General features: G+C 35.1%; 1 protein-coding gene and 1 non-coding gene across 3 annotated transcripts; one reads left to right on the top strand and one right to left on the bottom strand.

Annotated features, from left to right (window-relative positions):
- Positions 1-764: 764 nt before the first annotated feature.
- Positions 765-868, top strand: LOC114913026 (U6 spliceosomal RNA). The gene has a single exon (XR_003799045.1). It is a non-coding gene; the product is annotated as a U6 spliceosomal RNA (small nuclear RNA).
- A 4,854-nt stretch (positions 869-5,722) lies between these two features.
- On the bottom strand, positions 5,723-15,572 carry LOC105054928 (uncharacterized). Of its 2 annotated transcripts, XM_073252069.1 has the most exons (10): positions 15,212-15,572; positions 15,033-15,126; positions 14,842-14,942; positions 14,040-14,105; positions 12,608-12,690; positions 11,023-11,069; positions 8,931-9,009; positions 8,738-8,836; positions 7,457-7,594; positions 5,723-6,280 (listed from the first exon to the last, which is right to left on the bottom strand). In XM_073252069.1, exons 2-8 carry the CDS (start codon positions 15,086-15,088, stop codon positions 8,747-8,749), a joined length of 522 nt encoding a protein of 173 aa, XP_073108170.1. In that variant the 5' UTR covers positions 15,089-15,126; positions 15,212-15,572; the 3' UTR covers positions 5,723-6,280; positions 7,457-7,594; positions 8,738-8,746. The 2 variants fall into 2 exon arrangements, with proteins under 2 accessions (XP_073108170.1, XP_073108169.1); XM_073252068.1 differs by having other exon boundaries at positions 15,033-15,526.
- Positions 15,573-16,140: the final 568 nt, after the last annotated feature.

Below are 16,140 nucleotides of genomic sequence, written 5' to 3'. Positions count from 1 at the left end.
TGTTTAAATGTGATTATTTTTCCAAATTTCCGGCACTTTTCTCACACTGGATATTGAAAATCCTTGTGGATATTAATTGGTGGTTACATGACTGAATATGTGACAAAAATTACTTAGATAAATGATTACGTGGCCAGTTAATGGTGCCATGACATATAGATGATGGCATGGCATAATAGGCAAAAATTTTTATTTTGATGATACGTCATATGAGTGATGGCATGACATATGGAAGATGATGTACCATGTAAAAAATGATGTAGCATGTGCTATAAAATTTTTTATCAATGTCCAGTCATCATGTGCCACATCATCATTTATATACCATATCATTATTTATATAAATTTTTTTATTCAATTCAGAAGATCGAAAATTATAATTTATGATATATAAATGATGACATAGTATATGGATGATGATGTGGCACTTGGCAACTAGACATTTTTTGACAGAAAATTTCATAGCACGTGTCACATCATCAGCTATATGCCATCAGAGATTTTTCGTGAGAGAAAATAATTGAAATTCGAGAAAAAAACTACATTAAAATAATTGAGGGGAAAAAAAAAAGAAGAAGCAAATTTGAACTTTTCAAAGTTTAGGGATCTAAATTTAGAGAACCAAAAGCACAATTTACCCTTCTTTTGAGTTCTCATAACAAGGAGGAGACCTGGATTTGAAACTTGACATTTCCAGAATGGTCATCAGGCATGCACCCTTTTAGCACATGAGGATATTATCTCAATGTCAACAACAGAAAAGGGGAGCTTTTTGGTGACATCAATAAAATTGGAATGCTGGAGGGAGGGTTGGCATGGCTCTTGCACCAGGATGACATTCACAAGCTGAGAAATGGTCCAAAATTTCACACATCACACGTGCATAGAAAGTCATGCATCAAAACATGGTAAGCTCTTGCACAAGGATGACATTCGCAAATTGGGAAATAGTCCAAGTATTTCATGCATCACAGACACACAAAAAGTGATACATAAAAAAGACATAACGAGACCACTTCTCTTCAAATGAGTGGCATATATTATCTCTCCTCACATGGCATAGTTAGCATATTTATTGTTGTTCCAAGCTCTAGGAAAAACATTATCAAACTCAAGTAAGAAACTCAGCTTAATGCAACGATCAGCAAAACTGATCAAGGAAGACCAGCAAGAATAAAAGTTATAGTTTTGTTATAATTTTTATTATTCACTGGCTTCACCTTTAAGCTGCAGTCTAACCACCTCAAAGCTTACTGGATGTAACACTCGCACCTAATTAATATCAAAAAGCGGTAACATGGGAATGTTATTGCACAATTGTCAGATATAATTGCTGTGCCTGAGAGAAGGTGATTGCTTGTTTTCTAGTCTTCCTTACCCAAAAATTGCTACTGAAAAATATCCCATCGACTATGATCATTGTTGGTTAAGAATTCATGCTACTAAGCTAGTTTCACTCATTAATATAAGATGATGTTTTTCTGATTTGGGCCTAAATGTTCTGTTCTCACTTCATGCTTTACAAACATCGAACCAACAGAGATTAGAACCTTCGGTTGATGACATCAAATTTAATCTCTGAAGACCATTTCAAAGCCTCCCCACTAGAAGTAAGTGTTCTTTACTGGAACACATGAAAGAAAACATACAAGGAACCACATTTGCACCTTCCAAACATACAAATTACTAATTTAGCTTGCTTAATGAGATCTTTTGAAGATTTGAGCTTTAAATTTTGGCTATTATATATAAGTAGTTAGGTTAGTAATCCACGAGTCGCGGAAGACCGCACTAGTTTGAGTGGTATTTCTTAATACAAAACTGAAGCATTAAAAGTTGAAAAAATTATAGCGGCATCCCTTAAATATTTCTCTAATTACACTTTGATCCCAAAAATTTAGAACATTACAGATAGACTGCAAAATTTTAAAAATATCGCAAAAAGACCGACTGCCTCCGGCTTAATAGCGTTAACAAAAATTATAAAACGACTAAAATACCACCATATCACCTTCTCTCTATAATTTTGTTTATGGAGTATTAACCAATACTTTTTTTTGTTTGATGTAATAGGAACTGTGAATACCCATTTGAAATCATGATGAAGAGCTGTGAAGAGAGAGGAAGCACCCTACTATCCCATCCTACTATTCTCAAGAAGAGCTTTGAGGAAAGAGGAAGTACCCCTTCCCTTTTTCTCTAAAGAGAGAAGAGATCAAGAGCCTTGGATTCCTCCTCTTGGACTCTCGTCTCCCATCACTGTACTGAATTTTGGGGCCGATTAGCGCATTGATTTTTTCTTTCTAATTCTTCTCAAAGCCCAACAAGTTTCTTCTAAATCATTTTTAATGAATTTCTGAAGGTTCTTTGGCAGAAAGTTTAGGAGTTTTAGCGAATTTTTTAGATTACTTTCACTTCTTTACCTTGTTATATGTGTTGCTGTAAAGGTTAAGAGAGAGTGGAAAGAAGGTGCCTTTCTTTTGTAAAATAAACCCAACAAGTGGTTTCAGCGGTGTATAGAAAAAAGATACCTCATTTTTAAGCTTTGGAGTTCATTTTTTCCCTTTTCTTTTTTCTTTTTTATATGGATATAGTTGTATTGCTCAAAAGTGAGGAAAGAAATGTGAAATCCATTATAAACTCTTTTGTAAGCTATTCTTGTTGGAAAAAATAGTACCAACTTGATTGAGATTTTTGATTGGCAATAAACAAGAGATTTCTTTTTTTGCTTATGTTTGTTGTTGCTCCAATTTTTTTATTATCTTCTCTGGTATATAATATTCTAAAAACTTGTGAGAAGATCCATTTAAAATCATGGAGAGTTGGGGGTTTTTTTTTTTTGGTTTGATGTAACGGAACCGTGAAAATCCATTTGGAGTCATGATGTATGGGTCTTCACAGCATACATAGGCTGCAAAGGAAAATAGAAAAAAAAATAATAGAAATAGGATATGTGCATAAGCTATCACAGATTTGGAGATTTCACTCTTTCTTAACTACCATAAGGAATTTCTTTTTTGCTGATTCCTCCTGCAAAAAAATAAAAATATATACTTTTAATCCTCAATCATGGTTTCAAGTCAAAATTTTTTTTTTTTCTTTCTTTCTTTCTTTAACAACAGACAGCAAAATAGAAAAGAAGAATATAAATGCTTCAAAGAAGAATAAGAAAAAAGCACTAGCTCATTTGATGCCGTCAAGCCTAGCATATAAGATGTGGAACTAGCTCATTTGGTGCAGTCAAGCCTAGCATATAAGATGTGGAATCTATGCTTACTCCAACTTCATGTGCTCTCAGCCCACAGTCACAATAGAAGATGATATTTTGGCCAGAGCATTGGATGGAGGCATGATTGCTACTAATGTTTGAAGCTATTACGATCCAGATTCCTCTTTCTCCCTTTATATATATTTCTTTCTATCCCTCTGTCTTGTCTTCTTTCTCCTTCAACTATATCATCCTCCCTCTTTTTTTCCACTTCTTTTATTTTCGATGGGAAATAGAGACCAGGGCAAAAAAAAAAAAAAAAAGAAAAAATGATAGTCAAATGAGAATCATTTGACTCTTTTTTTACTCTATTTCATTTTACGCTAAAACTAAAAATTTTTTGAAAAGGGTACTTATGATGTTTTATAGAATTTAATCTCTCACATGATCTTTATATTATAATATTGCATAATGAAGATAGATGGTTTAATTTTTTTACGACGTTTATAAAGTTTTGAGATCAGATTGTAATTTTTAAAATTTTTAGAATCAAAATATAAATAAATAAAAATTTAAGAGGTATCATTGTAATTTTTTCTTAAAAATAAATATGATTGGGAGATTGTAGCAGAGAGAAATTACGAGAAAATAATATGGTACAGGTGCCATTGATTAGGATGGCAGAGCTGATGGGCATTGAAAAACTCGGGAGCCGGCATGAAGAATTCTTTGGGCAAGATCAAGACCACCGTATTGCAGCACCAGGTGCAATCGGACTGCGTCAAATCCCATGGTGGATAACACGCCACGCTAACGCTAACCGTTGTATTTCACCAGTTTCCGATTGCGCGCTCTCCAGCGTGCACATGCTCTGGGATTTGCCTCTGCATGCAATTATTTCTCAAGATCATGTGAAATGAGCTGATAGTTTCCCTATCACTTTTAAAACAAGAAAAAATACCATCACATGGACTAGTTCTTGCCTTGTATCATGTGTGATCCCATATAAAACCCCCAAGCTTCCCCTTCTCTCTAAGATAACAGCTAGGTTACGTTATATATTAGTCATGGGAATTTGGATACGATAACTCGCTTTATTCTGCAATGGGCATAATGATCATTATCATACGTTTTTACGGTTAATCACAATTAAATAATATTCTAAATTCAAATGTACATCAACATGTGCATAATTCTTTGCATCGGTTCGAGCAAATAATACTGTTAATTTTCTTTACTACCTGATATTTCCTGTCAAATTACAACTGTTACAAGTTCCTCTTTTATTTCCAGATAAGCTTAGCCAAGGACAAGAATGGCAAGCTAATCTTTTCTTCTTCATTATTACAGTAAATAACGGTTCCAACGGCGTTATTACTGATTAGTCTTGTCTGGCACGATAGCATGCCTCACCGCCAAAGTGACAGGTCTTACGGTGCAGTCCACTTTGTACTCAAACGAACTCCCACCGATAAGGTTTGTAGTGGCCTTTTTGCACCCGTCACGTATGTCTTGTCTTTGTTTAAGATAAGATCTTTCTTTGAGATAAGCATAACATTGCACGACATGATGCGCTGACAACAAGTTGACAAAGAAATCCAAAAAGGTTCAAATTCTCTACAGCGATAGATATGGTTTAAGATTGAAGATGCCTCTTTAGTGTTCGAGATGGTCCAGTCGCTGGAAGTTCAATACAATACAATGAGCCATTTTTTGGATCCCACTCTCAATCCAATTTTGGCCGGCTGGATGCCTCCCATTCGAGTCCTTGAAAAAGAATGGTTAAAGATTTATGAGATGATGGGGGAGTTGGTTACCCAAAAATACACAGGTACCTCTCAATAAACTCACACCAATATCAAAGCACCACCATTTAATTTAAGGACACAATGTAGCACAAGACTTCAGTAACATAAATGAAGCCTATAATATTGAGAACATGATTAAAAAAAAAAAAAAACAGAGTGAGAAAGATGTTCAAGTTTGAGAATCAGTCAAATGGAGAAAAACTCAAGAGATGACAGAAATCTGAATATTTATTTATTTATTTACGTAACCTGAAAAAATATTTATCTGTAAGCTGAAAATAAGTGAGTTCTAAATTTCTGTGCCAACTCACACACTTCAACAGTGCCAAAACGCGCAACAATTTTTTAACCAACTGCCTCAATAGTAACTTTTTCAGATCCGCATGCGTTTCAATCCTAGATATTGATTATGTGCTAGGGCGTGCTCACTGGTACCTTTTCAGAATTCCCAAAATTTTGCCTTCCAGTCGTTTAGCCTGCTTTTAATATTTCAACCATTGCGATACATCAACACTCAGAGCCTGAAACTGGTAGTAGAGGGCTTAAAAATTTAAGTAATAATTCTGTTTGTATTTGATTTTCCCCTCCAATAACATCTTTAACCATCTGATCACCTCAGGGTGGAATCATTTCAGCAGCGTAAGACCATACTTGTATATATAGGTTTCCTATGCATTCTGAGAAATCAATTTGAGGAACTGTGCCATTGGAAATCATATTCTCTGTAGATGGAGCCAAGAACAGTTACTAAATAGTGATGTTCTTATATTATGCACAGTAACCTAACCAAGGTTTGCTGTACCAATTGGTACCAATGCATATTCTGATCGTACCATAATAGAATCATACCAGTATATAGTATGGATGGTGTACGAATACTCAGGACGCCAAATTGGTTGCTGTATTGTAAGCATTGACACTATAATAGGATGGCATCGGTATAGATCCGGCGAACCTTAAACCAAACATTCATATATTAATTACCAAAATGAATATGAACTATTGTGATTCACCTCTTCTGCCTGACCAGCAATGCTAGATGATTAGATCCTCCCAAACAGGTATAATTGTTGGGGAATCCTATTCCCCAGTTGATCCATGCACTTCAATGTGCACTCATAGTCCCTGAACTGGTGGATGCAAATGAGGGATATGCCACCTTTTAATATGCTCCCCGGCAGCAGCATCTTGACATTCCGGGCTACTGAATTTATACTGATTAATTGGCCTCCACTGGACTGGTGGTGACTTTTGTTCAGCATTCCTGATTCATCCGGAGACATGAGTCTACATTAAGTTAATGAGTCAGCTTTCTTGGAAGATGAGATAAAAAAATGCTAATATTAAGATGAACAGATAGAAGTCAAGGAACAATGAATGTGTATGACCGTGTTCTCTTCATTTACAGGGCATCATACACAACCATCTTACGTGACTGAATTTTGAGAATCTGAGAAGGAAAATAATGGCAGTCTTCACACGAAATACAAGAAATTCGTGTCGATCTATGATTCCTATCCATTTGTTCCTATAATATATATATCTATGATTTACAAAAGTATTATCACTAGGTTGTTTATCAGCAGCAAGTCTATTTTTATAGTTTATGCTTTGGCCAAAGTCTCATACATCTCTATAGTATGGTCGGCATTGCCTGTTAAATTTCTGTATTTATAATAATCAATAACTTGAGAGCTAAGACATTATTTAACATGATACTTGACAGGATCAGGATAGGTTAATAATGACTTGATAAATATCAAGTGAAATGGAAAACAATAGATTGAGATATGTAAAGGAATATCTTTCCCTTGCACTCAATGGAAACTCTACGTGAGGCCTAACTTTCTACTTAAAGTTTCCCTCTTAAAATAGAGTCAAAACTTTACATAAATCAATTCACCTCTCTAAAATAAGAAAGGGAATTTCTTGAAATGGATTATGTAAATGCTGCATGTTTGGTGCAAATGATATAATTAATGAGCTTGGGATAGAGATGAATGCTAAACTGAATATGTGGAGGAAGGCTTTTTAACTTTTAAGGATACAGAACTAAAAGTCAGCAGATAGGTAGGAAATATAGTACATTAATACATGGTAGTTACAAAACCCTGTATTGTTCGTTATGTTGAACCTATGTATATGCAAAAAAAAGGAGAAAAATGATATATCTAAAATAATTAGATTTGGGTATATTAAGCAGGGAGATGCTTACAAAGGGATAGTCTGAGAGATATGTTAGTGACTAATACAAATTTCCATAAAATGTATATGAGTTCAGGAGAAAAATGATAGATCTAAAATAATTAGATTTTGGTATATTAAGCAGGGTGATGCTTAGATAGTGATAGTCAGAGAGATATGCTCATGATTAATGACAATTTTCCATAAAATGTATATGAGTTCATAACAGAACATTGGTCAATAAAGAAAGTCCAACCATGGAAGATTGAGTGACAGATGAACTCCAATGCAACTTCAATACATTTCATGATTATAAAGCCGGTACAATGTTGAGGATCAGTGTGAAGCAATTTGTTTTGAAACGATCAACTGCTGTTCTTTATCCCTACACCTGCTGTACATGTTTGTTATCAAAACCAAAGAATAGGTGAGACATGATAGATGTACTATGCTGTCTGTTCTCAAATACTTACATTTGACATCTATTTTCAGTTCTAATATCATGCTATGAAGATGCCATCCACATGATTCTACAATGTTACTCATGCTGCCCTTCATAATGGAGAATGATCAATGGAGGTCATTTGAAACCAGGAGGCCAATTAATCAATCTAGGATGTTGATATGGATAATGCTCTGATCATTATAGATGAATAATGATGAAGATATGTATATTCATCAGTCTCCTAAGTCCTAGCTTTTCACTTAGGTTTCATCTCAGCTGTTTGCTTCTTTGACCTAGGCATGCATTGCAATTTTGATCCAACTTATGACTGTTACTGGACTTGCTTATGCAAGAACAAAATCAGCTGATCGATGTTCGAAGTTATTCTACACTTCAAGAAATAATTCTGCCACACTTAATTACTCAATTATCATCGCAAGGGAGATTAAAATGAATGAAATAGAAATGGATTTTTTTTTTAAAAAAAGAAAACCATGCAAGGCACTATAATATTGCATTCCATGAAATAATTTTGTCTCTCATTTTTGCTCCTTAGCTTTTAGTTTGCCAAAATTGCCTCGTACATCTTAGTCTAAACTCTTTTCCACATCTAGGAAAACCTTACAGGTATGTTTGCTAGCTGAAATTAACTTAACCTAAGTAACCACCAAATTATGTTTCCATAGCCATCAACCACATTGTTAGCTTTTATGACAGGCCTTGTCCAAGACTGCCTATTCCATGAATCTGAGACAAAAGGTTGCATCATGTTGAGATCCGATCATACCTTGACTCATCAAAATAACCTCATACTGAAGGGGGAAGTCTTGTTACTTGTTTTTTTCTTTCTTGGTGTTAGACCAGTAAAGATTTCATGTCTAATCTTGATTAGCAGGGAATAAATAATAACATTAAACGGCATGGATACCCATGTCCTATGCAAGACAGGTATATGCACAGCATGCAAATTATCTAGGTATGAAAATTTACTGAAGCATGAAGGACAAAAGTGGAAAAAAAAATAAGACTAATTTGAACTTTGAAGCATTTGCAAACAGATATTCTTTAATATCATTACAGATAAAGACTTACTATAGAAACTCATTCATCACCATCCTGTGAACCCAATTTAAATATCTGTCCAACTGCTTCAAGTGCAGAAATATTCCAACTTTCAGCATGCCTAACAATCTTGGAAAAAAAAAACAGCATCAAGTGATCGTGCCATTTAAACTGCATATATTACTTCCTCAGCACCTATTAACAAAGAGATATCGTTCTTTACTTGAAGATTCTTGTCCAAATCATAAGTGGTTGTTCCTTTAATGGCGATGAGAGGCCTCCAAGGAAATTTTAAGTATGTTCTGCATGTCAAGTCAGGAGTGGAAAACATCAAACGAGAATTGGTTAACTATAGTTAGTTCCCTAAATGCATAGATGTTTTGCAGTTGATTATATCTAATGTTTGATGAAGCTGGTTCTTTTGGAGGAAAGATAAAAAAAAGAGAAATGCAAACATATACTAAAATAAAAAAAAGGAGAAAATTACTCTATTACTCTGTGAAATAGGTCATAAAAGATTTATCAAAAAGGAATAACGAAAATATTACCAAATAATGTGCTTATCCACAGAAACTAACACAAGCACAAGCATATCAACTTTTGCCACAAACCTTTCATTAGTATCTCTTATTCCACTTTCTAATAATATATTAAAACAATGCAATTTGCTAGGCTCCCAACCATGAAACAGAGAGCATACTCTTAAATTGAAATGATACTGAGTCAGATGTTTTACTTGTTTACCAACATCGTTTCTGGGACAACAGTCTGATAAGTTGTAAAAATGGAGAGGTGAAAAATATTAGGATAGTCCCAAATTAGGATGGGATATCAACTACTACTAGTACACTTCTAAGGACAGATGAAATACATAATTAAATACATTGAATTATACACTGTCATGAATCAAAGACTGCCAACCTTATTGGGTTAGTTAAAGGGTAGCCATTCAATTCAGGATCACCTGCAAGCCAATATGATACACAAAAAGAGGGGTCTACGCTTTAGGAAAAAATGCCAAACATTTCGAAATGTCAAATTGGCAAATTATATATAATAATTTTATGAGGGACTACAAAGAGAATCTAGTTACGGGTTCAGCCAGAATACATATGCAAGTATATACAAGCCATTGCCACCACAATGCTGAGAGTACCACCTGAGAATAACAAGATAGAACATAGAATATCACAAATTTTCAGTAGCCCTATCAAACTTCAGAGTCTAATTCAAATTGACACTAGTAAGCCTAACATATTTGCATCATGAGTTGCAAGATACATAGGATTGTAACATTAGAACCTTTGCACTTCAAGCACGATGATACCCTCAACAAAATGAACAGCCCAGCTTTCAGTAAACTTTTCGATACGATCTCCACTAAATTATTTGTTTTATCCATCTGTTTATGTCATATTGTTTTGCTCTTAATTGTCCATTGAGTCAGGATCCTCAGATTGAAATTCTATATGTGATTCTATTAGTAAAATGTAATACTCCAGAAAACATGACTCCACTTACCGGTACTGAGACAAAGTTTATAATCATGCATTTGATTGAAATACTGCACAAAGAATAGAATGAGAGCCCAATTCACAAGACCACTATGGGCCTGTTTGGATTTTCTTACAGAATTGGGCTGAAAGTCAATACAACCAGCAGGATAACAAGCTATAGGCTGGACTAGGTCTATATTCATAAAATACCTAGGAATACTTTGAGTGGGCCAGCCCAAGTCCTATAGGAAGGAAAAAAAAGACCTCAACAGGTCATTTTTTCCTCCCCACAGGAATGGACTGGGAAAGGTCAAGTCAACATAGGCTGGGTCAGGCCTTATATTCTGTAATCCTAGAAATACTGTTTCTAATCTTGAGGATCCGATAGGATTATCCAATCATCCCCTATAATGAATATTCCCAGTTTATTAAATTTTCCTGAATATCCCTTTCAAGTCACATCTTCCCTATATTTAACACTGCCAATGCTGGTCCCAGGTTTAGAAGAAATAGGTGAGTTGACATAGGATTGACAGCCAGTTGTGGAATATATGAAATTGCTTCTCATTAAAATGACCCTTTCCTTGTAAAAGATCTTCCTGGAAATTTTTCCCTCAAAATTTCCTCATTTCCAGTACTTTCTTGGGTTCTCCCATTTCATCAGGATCTTAAACACCTAATGAATCGACCTCATGAGATCCTTTTTGACAAAAGTAAGTGATACAAAACCAAGGAAGAGGCTAACCATCTGTTATGTACTATGTTTAATTCCATAACCTGAAAGCAGCAAGTATAGAATGGAAAGGAATTTCCGATTACCTTAGTTTCCATGATGCTAAAATGAAGTCCATTTCATAATTGCTACCCTACAAAACAAAATAGCCAAAGATCAGAGTAATAATGAATATATTATATTTAACTTTTCAAATTTTGTTAAAACATGTGAACTCAAAAGCAAATTCATGCTTGTTAAGAACCATAGCGATCAGTATTAATAGGTGCTACCATGCTACTCTTACCATGATAGTTACAAATGGTGGCCACATTAATATTTAACTTCCACTCACGGTTAAGAGAAAAAGTGAGTACACATTAACTTTTGGACTTACAAATCTCATTATTCTTGCATGCTTGTGTGTCTGGCTGAGGAAGCGAAAGGGTCAAAGATGAGGCCTTTAATACATCAAAAACAAGTAACATTGTGGCAAATTTTAAGAATGAAGACCTAAAACTGAAGGTATCGATATAGAAGTTAAACCTATTAGATATTTCTACTCATTCCTTACGCCCCATTTTAAATATATCAAACTATCAATTAACTTTCATTCTACTTGAATGAATAACGTAGTTATAGTCTGTGCATGATTGAATGTATGCATAACTAATATACGCAATAAAGGTTTACACTTCCAAAATATCCTATGAATTTCTAAATTTTGAAATAAAAATTTATTATGAAGTCTTCTATGACAAAATTTTATTTCATGTCAACAATCCCTTTTTTTAATAAAAATAATTTCCCTATATTTACATAAGCATTATGTCAATTTGATTGATTTATTGCCTGAAGCATAATTATAAGTATATAATCAGGCTGGCAGAACACTTTTACACATCAGTGATATGCTCAATTTTAATATGTCTTACAACTTTATTTTGAATGAACAGTTCAGAGCAGCTAATGAGCGCCATTTGTTGTGACAGAAATGCTCAAAGGGATTATTCCTATTGACTCATCATAATGCTCATCTAGCCCATCATTTTCTCTCTATAAATACTGAAATCAGACACTGTATGAGAAAGTTATGCCCGTTGGCTGTTTCAAAACATGATTGAAGCATGATTTGTTAAATCATATAAGAGATCTAGTTCCGAGCTACTCAAGGTGTTCAACTGATTCAGAAAGATCCAGATCGTCCTTTTGGATCACTTACCTAATACATCAAATAGAGACGGGATGGACAATACAGGCAGCTTTCTGGTAAATCAAGAATTCCCATCATTGATATTGATCCAACTATAGCAAAACAGACATGGACCAAAAACAGAACTTGTTTGGATATCTCTAAGTCATAAAACAAATCAGATAAAACCATTTTATCTTGACAAAAAGCATTATCCAGTTGTAAAACTTGATGCAGTGGTAAGAAACTTTAAAAACATTTTAGCTTTGCTATTTAGCAACATTAGATACTGCATATCATGGTTAGTAGTGCAGAATTAGTATCAAGGCCTCAGATCCTCTAAGTAGGCTTGTGTCACAAATCAAAATTTTCTTCTTCTTTTCATCTCTTATTATAATTATCTTGGGTGCTTTAAATTTATAAACTTCCATAATTTCAATATATTTAAAAGTTTGCTTGATAAATAAGAACTTTAGTTTATGCAATGGAGGCATATATACCTTCTCAATCTTTTCTAGTTTGAGAGATGGACGATCAAAAAAAGGTACGAGCAAGTCCAGATTCTGTGAATATTGAACTTTACCTAGATAATACAAGAACATAATATTAGTTTTCAAATAACTTTATTCATAGAGAAGAGACAATTAATTGGTTTCCTTCAAATGGATTACTACTCATATTGAGTATTCTAAAATCTTTTTTGTCAAAGATTATGAAAAAAGATCTTATTAAATTCAATACATGTAACATAAAGAAATTTTCTGAGAAATATCACATCTACTAGTTGACAAAAGTAAAACCCCATATACATATATATATATATATATATATATATATTGACATCACCAATCCTAGTTCAGGATTTACTTTTATATAAGGATAAGTCACCATATGTCAAGCATCTTTCCATTAGCCATTTACCATTTCATCTTTGTTAATTTATGTCTTTACTTCTTAATTTTAACTTCAAGAACTTACGCCCCCACTTGAGCTAACATAATTCGTGGGCCCATTTCCATTGCTTTCATTGTATTTGACAACCATGTAAATAATTCCTCCATCACTTTGTCCCTAACTGGAGCTACTATAGTGTTTTTTGAGTGAATCAAATGTATATACATAAGATAACTCTATGGGGATAGGGTCATGGAGGAATAATTTGAGGCAGGTTATAGTGATTCACTACATGGAAACCAATTACCAGGTTACATAGGCTCCTCTTTTGCCAATAGTTGCCTTTGCCAGAAATCTCTAACTTATAGAGGGTTGGCATCAAGTTGAAAATCAATCACAAAATGTTGTTAGAAGGAATGATACCTATCCATCAATGCAATCCTACATAGACAGAACAAGGATTGTCAGTCGAAATGCCAAGGCTACATAACATATACGTAAATACATAAATGCACGTACCAGACATAGTCTTTTTATTAATTCACATAGTCTATTCATTAATTCACCTTGATGAAGTTGGGTTTAGCCTACATTGAAATGGTAGGCAACACATGGACAAATATCTTGTTTATTTATAGTGCTATATCTGCTTTGGAATCCAACTCTTGAAACTGCTTCCTAAGCACTCCCTTACCTGAACCTGCTCTCTAATCTAATTTCAAGTCAAGAATCTAAAAACAAGAAGCTAGATAAACAACGAAATTGGGCATCAAAATTCTTATTAGCTTAGGGGTCACAAAGGTGAAGCGTTTGGATGCATTGTTGACCACTTTTCAGAAACATACATGAAATCTTCCTTTTAAAGTCTCCTATCTTACTTTTTCTCCTTTAATTGCCGAGGTATGCTGTACTTTCATCCAAATGATATTGCTTGATAACAGCATTTGCACTACACTAAATGGATTTTAAACTGCCAAATGTTAATTGAAGAATATATTGAGACAAACAAAAGCAACAGATAAAAGTATACATTCTTACCACGGAATTTAATAGTAGGATCTTCAAACAAGCAATCCTCAGCATATATATCTGAATTGAAATTACCTGATGTTCCGAGATAACAATGGAGTTAGTTGCCAGCTTACATTATGAATGATCAAATATTACGATCAAGAATTCTTTCCAAGACTTTATTATAGAGAATGAATGGTTCAATGTGGGTTACCATAAATAAGAGTACTATGAATTCACACATCCAGCTCCAAATAGTTGGGACACAGTTTGATGGTTATAGTTAGAGTATTATGATAATAATGATCAAACAATATAAATAGGGGCAGGAAGCAGTCTACGAGTCTTTCTTCTTTATGGATTTGAAGGTACCCTTCTTGATTCCCATTACCTATTGCAAGCTCATCATTTCAACTTGAGCATTGCCCCATTCTTCTTTACATCATTTCCATTGCAAAGTTTGTTTTTATCACTCTGGTCTTCTGATTGCCTCTAATACATCCAAATTCTTAACGCTCTCCTTGTAAATTCCTTTCTAACTCTATAATTCCCATATTTTTAAAAAAAAAATCAGCTTCCAATGCCCTCTCCTTCAATCTTACTTTGAAGGTGCTATGCAAAAGTTGCTATGCAAAATTTTGTTACCAGACCTATTATCAGAAACGATTCTTTTCCCACTTCCTCTGTCATTCCCTCTTTATAGTCAACTATAAAAACACCAGCATCACCGTGATCCCTTGTAATGCCCAATTCTCCCCATGCTCCTGTTGTTGCTTCCAAGAAATAAGTATCTTCAAAGTAATCAAAAACAAGTAACCTAGCCCATTACCTGTCAGGAAATAAGCGCGATCGTAGTCAGACTTTAGAATTTGAACAACATCATCTACACTGCGAGCCAGAGACACCTCTGGTCCAATCCTTGATTCATCTCTGTCAAACACCAGGAGTTATACGATCAGCTTATAAAGATCGAGAACAACAGAAAAGGATCAAGAAAGGAGACGATACGAGGAGGCCGACCTCCGTTTATCGGAAGAGAAGAGGCGGAGGAGCTCGGTGACTCCACCGACCGCCATCTTTAGCAGCGGCGGAGCCCCAGCGCCACCTCCTGGGCCTGCGAAGCATCGGAAGGAACGAATTCCGCCGAGGTGAGCGCGGGGAAACCATAGAGGAGGCGAGGAAGGATGAGGAATACACACATATGGGGAAAGGGAGGAACGGCTAAGGCGGCGGAGATGTCGGCGGGAGAAGGGCTGCGGTGGCGCAACGGTCCAGATTGCCGCCATGCCCGCGTTTATATGGATTGCAGCCCGCGAGGAGGAATAATAATATCTTGCCATCGAGTGGACTTATTTAATATCTGGACCACCGGATGACTTGCGCGTGCGTTGCACGCCAGAGTTTGGGCGGACTCGAAGACCCGAACCCATGGCGGAGTAGGCGAAAACAAAAGTGCATGCCACGTGAGGAACATGTGACCGATTCAATGGATGACGTTGACATTGCCACGTGCGGTACATACGTTATTTACTTTTAACTAATAAAATTTATTTAAAATTTTAAATAAATAATAAATATTAGAGCTATTGGGTGTACATTCGAACGCCTCACCCTCGCACACATGGTTATATTGAATAGTTGGTGCTACATGATACGATAGAATAGAATAGATTTTTTGCTAAACAAGAGCTCCATGCTTCTGGTAACATGAGATCAAGAAATCTAGTAACAATAAGAAGGGGAAAGAAGGAGAGAAAAGTTAATCATAAAAAGGGTCTGCCTACATGGCTACATCCTCCAATTGTCTGCCGAACTGCAAGATGATTGGATCAGCCTGCATGATATAAAGTTCTCATGGCATATTGCAGGAATGATAGTGGTGTGCGTGCGTTTATGGATTTAGAATGCACCTATCTACCATGTTTTTTCTCTTTCTTTTTTTTGGGTGTTTTAATCTTTTCTTTACCTGATTAACGGGAAGTTAGCCTCCTGGCCTCACACCAAAGACAAACGTTTCCCACATGCTAGCACAGGTTCAACACTCCATTCCATCAATTGCATAAGCTCACACAACAAAATTTTCATTTTGAGAATAATTATGTCGTTTTCTAATGTTAACTTTTATGAA

This window comes from Elaeis guineensis, chromosome 2 (genome assembly GCF_000442705.2).
Source record: "Elaeis guineensis isolate ETL-2024a chromosome 2, EG11, whole genome shotgun sequence".
NCBI lineage: Eukaryota > Viridiplantae > Streptophyta > Magnoliopsida > Arecales > Arecaceae > Elaeis > Elaeis guineensis.
The sequence above is the reverse complement of the archived record's forward strand: the minus strand, read 5'-3'. Positions and strand labels throughout refer to the sequence as shown.